At 46.1% G+C, this 7,329-nt stretch overlaps 2 protein-coding genes across 2 annotated transcripts; both read left to right on the plus strand.

Moving 5' to 3' along the window:
• The first annotated feature begins 910 nt into the window (after nt 1-910).
• LOC119271052 (Bowman-Birk type bran trypsin inhibitor-like) lies at nt 911-2,010 on the plus strand. Its single transcript, XM_037553021.1, has 2 exons — nt 911-1,078; nt 1,177-2,010. The coding sequence occupies exons 1-2, from the start codon at nt 949-951 to the stop codon at nt 1,833-1,835; spliced, it is 789 nt and encodes a 262-aa protein (XP_037408918.1). The 5' UTR covers nt 911-948; the 3' UTR covers nt 1,836-2,010.
• A 3,674-nt stretch (nt 2,011-5,684) lies between these two features.
• LOC119271053 (Bowman-Birk type trypsin inhibitor TI1-like) lies at nt 5,685-6,367 on the plus strand. The gene is made up of 2 exons (XM_037553022.1): nt 5,685-5,845; nt 5,938-6,367. Exons 1-2 carry the CDS (start codon nt 5,716-5,718, stop codon nt 6,159-6,161), a joined length of 354 nt encoding a protein of 117 aa, XP_037408919.1. The 5' UTR covers nt 5,685-5,715; the 3' UTR covers nt 6,162-6,367.
• The last annotated feature ends 962 nt before the right edge of the window (nt 6,368-7,329 follow it).

The following is a 7,329-nucleotide window of genomic DNA, read 5'->3' on the forward strand; positions in this document are numbered from 1 at the left end:
GAATCGGGGACGAGACTTTAAATCTAGTGTTTGGTTAGAGGGATTGAGAATTCACAAGTGAATAGGCATGAGTCTTGAGACTTTAATTCCCACTGTTTTATTAATAGGAGAGGGGGTGGTGGGAGTTAGAAGGAAATTGTTTTAGTAAGTAGTTTTAACCCTTCATCCTAACTTTCCTTGTCTAGTCTCATGTCAATTCCCACGAACCAAACAAGGACGTACAGTTTCTCCTCATATTATCACACAAAATTTCTATCATGCATCAAACAGAGGATTGGAAATAAAACGACTCATCTCATGTCTAATCTCAACACAACTCCTTACTCTAAACTCTGTTTCTCTTTTCCAAATATTGCCGAACACGATGTCAGTGTCCGGCCATAAAAGGTGATGCATGGGCTTTGATATCAAGTTGTAGAGATTATTTTTTTTCTTAAGTGAATTGTTACCACAGATACACATATGTATTCGAGAGAGAAGAGATGCAAGCGACCCGAGAAGTCAGGCACGCAGGCCTTGGGTGTGGCTAGTATAATCTAGGAGCACAAGTATACAAGACCGAATCATGTAACAACACAAGGTAACGTGCTAACAACAAACCTTGAGCAGGGCCGGCTTTTCGAACGATCGATTAGCCACAAAGTAATAAAAGGCGCGTGGACGCATGCAGTGCATTTGATTCGTACGTGTACCCATGCCGCAGTTGAAATATTGGAGGGCGTGCTTCTCGTGCCTGCATGGCTGCATGCATGCGTGATGCGTGGCTGTACTGTCTACACTGTCTACCTACCACGGTCCAGCACCCATATGTGGCACTACGTGTCCAGATCTGAAAGTAAAGTAGTGGTGACCCGCCACGCGTTGGTTTTTCCATGGGTGTCACGCGGCTACATATACGGGCTGGAAGCTAGGCAGCTTCAAACGCACAGGCAAGCTTAGTAACCAGCCATGAAGACGATGAAGAGATGCGTTGTTCCTAGCATCCTGCTGATGCTTTCACTCGTCGCCGCCGGCCGTCCCTCCACGAGCACCGCCGCCGACGATGTGGGCACCATTCTCCTGCCGAGCGAAGGCATAGGGGACCACGACATCGGTTTCTTTTTTCCTAGTTCAGTTCACGTAGCCTGTGAATGAGGAAACTGATCACAACTTGGCTCGTTAACTGAGAACCTGCAGGCCAAGCAGGAATGATGGCGACCAGGCCGTGGAAGTGCTGCGACCGGGCCATTTGCACCGAGTCATTCCCACCGATGTGCCGCTGCATGGACATGGTCGAGCAGTGTGCTGCGACCTGCAAGAAATGCGAGCCGGCCACGTCGGACTCATCCCGCCGCGTCTGCAATGACTGGTACCATGGCTTCCCCGGGCCCATGTGCACCCAGCCTGTTGCAACGGCGAAGAAGAAGGCGGAAGAAGAAGAGAGGCCATGGAAATGTTGCGACTTTGCTCTGTGCACCAGGTCGTTCCCGCCGATGTGCCGCTGCATGGACAAGGTCGAGCAGTGCGCTGCGACCTGTGAGAAATGCGAGCCGGCCACGTCGGACTCATCCCAGCGCGTCTGCAACGACTGGTACCATGGCTTCCCGGGACCCATGTGCTCCGAGCCTGTTGCAACAGCGAAGAAGGGGGAAGAGGAAGAGAGGCCATGGAAATGCTGCGACTTGGCTCTGTGCACCAGGTCGTTCCCGCCGATGTGCCGCTGCGTGGACAAGGTCGAGCAGTGTGCTGCAACCTGCAAGAAATGCGAGCCGGCCACGTCGGACTCATCCCGCCGCGTCTGCAACGACTGGTACCACGGCTTCCCGGGGGCCAAGTGCACCGCCGGCGGTAACTAGCATGCGCGTTGATCACCTGTGCAACGCCGTCCAGCCTGAGCTTTAGTAGCTGCAGCAGCCTGCAGTGTGTGTAAGCAATAAAATAAAATGGAAAGTCAGGCAATCACGAATAAAAATGTAATGGAGTTCGTGACCATGCTTTCACGAAATGGAATGCAGTTTTGTTATCTTTGAAGTTGTGTTTCACAATTCACACCAAAGTAAATTATGTTAATCTGCAGTTCTGCACGGACGCTGCCTCCTAACCCTAGCTCCCGTTGTCGCCTCGGTCCTTGTCCTCCTCCCTTCTGGAGTCCGTCCGTCTCATTTCAGTTACCAACATCGATATCGATGAGGTGGTGACGACGGCAACGTGTTGGAATAAGGCCTCTTTCTATGTCCCATCTGACACCGACGAAGGGCCGGTGGGAGTTTATGTCCCCGGATATGTCAGTTCTGGTCAGATTCTGGGAGTTCCAATCTTAGCAGTTCATGTGTCTCTCAAGAAGAGATACTTCGACATCTTCATTTGTGTTGTTTTGTGGCTTAGTCCAGAAACCAGTTTCTCCAACTCTCTAAATTGGTGCGAAGGGATTGCAACCTGTTTCATGTGAGATGATGCTTCAGTCGATGCTTATTCAATGATTGTTAGATCTCGTCTCAAGAGGCAAGTAGCTATTGCGGTCTTAAAAGCCTGGTTGTACGAGTACGACGGCGTTTGCACATATCGTTTTTCTTGTTGTCGTTGGTTCAGCGCAATTCTCAATCTCTAACGAACGATACTTAATTGAAGAAAAGGAAAACTAATATGCGTTAATATAATTTTGCTTTCTTACCGATCGTTCTACGTCCAATTATATATTCATTGTGCTAGCCTTTGTTTTTCTGGATAGTAGTCAGATCTAAGTTATCCTTTGGGTGTCTTTATTCATAAAACATTATAATAATCTGCATTGTCTAACAAGTTTAGTATCGTGTACTGAGCCTGGCTGATGAAACCGGCTCGTCAGATTCTTCTCCTAGACTTTACACCGGCGCTCGCATTTAAAAAAAAATATTTCAGACTTCTCGATGAAGTTCGCTCTGTGGGTAGAAACGTTCGTGTGTGTTTTTTTTGCAGGTAGAAACGTTCATGTTGACTACAAAATTTGACCATCTACGTTTATATTGTGTTTTTTTTTTCTTCAGATCACGTTTATATTGTGTTAAGAAAAACAAAAAATTATAGCACAAAACTGGAGATAAACTGGTTAAGTATATCTAAAATTAGAGTAGTTATTTTTGACAGCTGAAAGAAATGTAAAAGTCTTGCTACATATACGGATAAATTGGCGTAGGGAGTACATATATATAGGTTGCCACGTCTTCACTTCATCTGGCTAACATGTTGCAGACACACCGGATCTCATTGCATTGGATATTGAGATTTCCTCGATTAAGCTCGCTGCAGCCGTACGTGACATGCATTAGATTCGGTCTGTCTCCTTTCGCAGGATCATTGTTGAACGCATCCACGTGCTAAGATGCATGCATGCATGTAGGGATATGCAGAGGGCAATTGATGGTAGTTTTGAGCCACCCTCGCGCCCCATGAGTGCAATCAACAAACAGTAGGTAGTACTACCAAGCACGCAGTGTGATGTACGCGTCGGCCTCGACACCAGGAGGCGTAAACTAATCGATGTGGCAGCTGTGTGCAGGCAGCTGGTACAGGCACTATATTATTGCTTGTCGATCCAGATCTAGCAAGCTCGAACAGTCACTAGCTAAGTTCGTCTGCCGCGGATGTAAAAGTTTTTTACTGCTTGTTGATGCCTTTTGTTGCCTTGCATCAACTTTTAACAAGTGATTGTATGCTTTGAAATGATATGCAGAGTTTGGAGGTTTTAAACTTGTAAAAAAACCTAACTAAGTGCATCTAGAGCTGGACTTGAAAAATCCGGCCCTCTAAACGTCCGCAAACGTGTCCACGGACGGTCACAGACCCCTTATATTGGCTGCCAGGCAGCCGCACTCACCAAATGCAAACCCTCAAATCCATGCACATCCATCGTACCTGTGAATATCACACGTAAATATACATTTATCGGTAGCGAAAATACATAGTTCGAACATAAAATTTATTTGAAGCCCACAATTCAAACATTAGCTCTTTAGTTTTCATTGTGGGTCCTCATATGCTTCACAAAATCACTAAGTAGATGCGCGTGCACCTGATAGTCTTGAAGATTATATTATGATGCATCTATAGAAAATTGATAAGCTGATGTGCACCTTCTTGTTCCGGGAAGTGGACTTGTTCTTTAGGTTTGTCAAAATCATTGGTTTGGGAAAACCATTACTCTCGTCCTCGACAATCATATTGCGTGGAATGACACAACATATCATCAACTGCCACAAAGTCTCTGCTTCCCGCATCATTGCAGCTCTATGAACAATTTCCCAACGAGTTTGAAGCACTTCGAATGCCCTCTCCACATCCTTAACAACTTCTTGCATTGTTGTAAAATGGCTTTGTTTGTTGCCTTGGAAATCATATAAACAAGAGGAATAAAAAGAACAGAAAAGACAAAGAACTGGACTACAATAACCCAAAAACACCCATTGTGATGGGACCTAAAGAAAAGCCTGAAAACAAAATGTAAGAGGCCTGCACACCCGGGCCGTTCCACACAGACAAACAAGCAAAGGAAAAAAGGAAAACAGCCCATCACATCCATCCGTGGTGGGCTTCTCTTTGGCAAAGAGCACACAAACCTGCCCATGCGGTATGAATCTTGATGTGCCTAAATCCCTCAAAAAAAAATTACACAACTGAGACATTGTTAAATCAATATATTGCAATTAATTTGCGTAGCAACATGTGAGGTATTATCTAGTAGTGACGTACCTTACCACGTGACATATGTGGTAAGGAATCCAAACAATTTTAAAAAAAGTAATAGTGACATACCTTAAAGTTGATGTATAATGCCGGCGATGCACCCTGATTTTGCCTCAGCTATTAATTTAATCAAAAAGCAGCCAGACCACCGTTTCTGAAAATTTCTGGCCAACGGAGGCTACACTCTATAGTGGAACCACATTTCTTCACCTGCATAGTATTTCCTTTCATTTCTCTCTACCTCTCTCCTTGCATAAATCAGCATAGCTTCCGAAAGTACCTTTCTACACCTGAACTCATATGCTCCTACTATGAACAGTAAAATAAATAAGATAGAAAAACATTTTCAAAAAAATCTGAATTTTTTGTGGCATACTTTAAGAAATGTTTGTTGTGCATGCAAAATTTCATCACGAAATCACATTGGTGGAGGTTGTCGCAAAAAAAAAATCAAAATTGCAAAATGCGTTGAAAGTAACATTTTCAGAGTATCGATTTTGTTTTCTTACCATGCCTTCCACCAATGTCATTTCATGACGAAATTTTGCATGCACAACAAACATTTTCTGACAGTGCATTAGAGCTCAGGTGTAGAAACTCCACGTCCCATAGCTTCACCCTTCTTCCTTTCAACGGAGGTTGGTTCTTCTGCAGGCTACCCTATCTCGTGTGAGGCTATAGCTTTTGGTCCAAACCTAACTCCGAGCCTACGTGGACCTGGGGAGCAGCAGGCTGTGGCTACCTATTGGCCGTGCCCTTACGTGCCTAGTGCACGTCGGACGAGCCGGACATCTCTGACAGTGCATTAGATTCAGTATAGGTGCGGTCATTGATCATGCACAGCTCATTGGCAGGTACCCATGTGGCCATCGTGCCCACATCAGCAATTGGCTCCTCGTGGAGCACGACTGCTAGACGTTAATGGTAGCATGCCATGCTTAGCTGATCCACTGGTGTCACGAGGCTACATATACGGGGCCGAATGCACAGGCAAAGTCAGTGAGTGAGTGACCACCGATGGAGATGAGGAGATGCAGTATTCCTAGCATCCTGCTGATGCTTTCACTGGGGGCAGCCCTCCTCATCGCCGGCCACCCCTCCGTCGCCGACGAGGCGAGCGCCATTCTCCTGCCAAGCCAAGACAAAGGTACGGTGATCCATGCCACGCGCGTGGACTCCTTTCTCTTCTCTCTAGTTCAGTTTAAACTTATCGCTGCTTGGCTTGTTGAGGGCTTGCAGACCAAGTGGTCATGGCGACACCCAGGCCGTGGAAGTGCTGCGACGTGACCGTCTGCACCAGTTCGATCCCGCCGACGTGCAGCTGCCAGGACGTGGTCGACAACTGTGCTCCAACCTGCGAGGACTGCAATGGTTATGTGCACCCACCCCGCCGCGTTTGCCTAGACCGTTACACCGGCGACCCCGGGCCCAGGTGCACGGACGCCGGCGCCGGCGGTAACTGAACTCTACGTACTACTCTACGCGCACCGGTTGGACCTACCGGTATGCGAACGTACGCCGTCGACGTGTGTTACTACATGAATGGATAATTATGTTGTGTGTGGTCCTGCATGCCTAGCTGCTTGCTGTGCATGCTGCCTGTGTGTGTAATAAGAACGGGTGGCCTTTCATCAAAAAAATAAAACAGGTGGCGTCGGCCTACGTACGATGGATGGGTGGTCCTAGTAATTTACATCATTTTCTTTTCCTGGATACGACAGTCAACAAAAGCCGATATACAAAAATATAGATGAATACATGCATATATTATGGGCCCCAAAAGAAAACAACATCCAGAAACTTATACTAACAAGAAAAAACCTGCGGACTGGTACGTTAATTTCTGTCACTTCACTCTCGTCTCTCTCGCTCGTTCAAAAAAAAAACTTTCGTCTCTCTTAAGGGGGTGCAAAGTAGTAAATTTGAGGCATGGCCGGTCAGTGCTTGCGGACGCGTTCGGATCTACGCGGTCATCAAAAGAATGGGCACTGTAAAGTTGTCAGAAATACTAAGAGCAAGGTTAATAGTTTAGTCAACCAACCGACTATATGAAGTTACCATGCCAACTATATCGAACCTAATAGCGCACTGGTAGTTAGATCTATTCCCATGCTAAGTTATTAATGGGTGGCCCATTTTTTCTCACACAAGTGATGTTGCCGCTCATGCTGGAGTCGACCGTATATCTAGATCCCGCTTCTCTTCTTTCTTCTCTTTTCTTCAACTAGGGAAAATAGTATGATGTTGCATTTTTTAATGGGGCATTTACATTTATGCCACTAATCTGGGGCCACTCTCAGATTTACCCCTAAAAAATCATATACTCAAATTTGCCCCTGCGCTTATAGAAATACCCTTCCATACATTTTCCGTCCAGTCAAAGGCGGAAAATGTAGCGGAAGAGCATTTCTATAAGCTCAGTTAACAGAAGAGGGGCAACTTTGTGCACATGATTTTTTAAGGGTAAATCTGAGTAGGTGGTTCGAGTTAGGGGCTAAAATGCAAATGGCCCTTTTTTATAACCCGACTATGCATGTGACCCTATTATACTTTCTCTAATACCACTAATTCGTAGACAAGGAAACTGGCGGAGGATAGTAGAGGCGGAACTGGGTCGCGACCCCCCCCCCC

Source organism: Triticum dicoccoides, chromosome 3A, assembly GCF_002162155.2.
Source record: "Triticum dicoccoides isolate Atlit2015 ecotype Zavitan chromosome 3A, WEW_v2.0, whole genome shotgun sequence".
Taxonomy (NCBI): Eukaryota; Viridiplantae; Streptophyta; class Magnoliopsida; order Poales; family Poaceae; genus Triticum; species Triticum dicoccoides.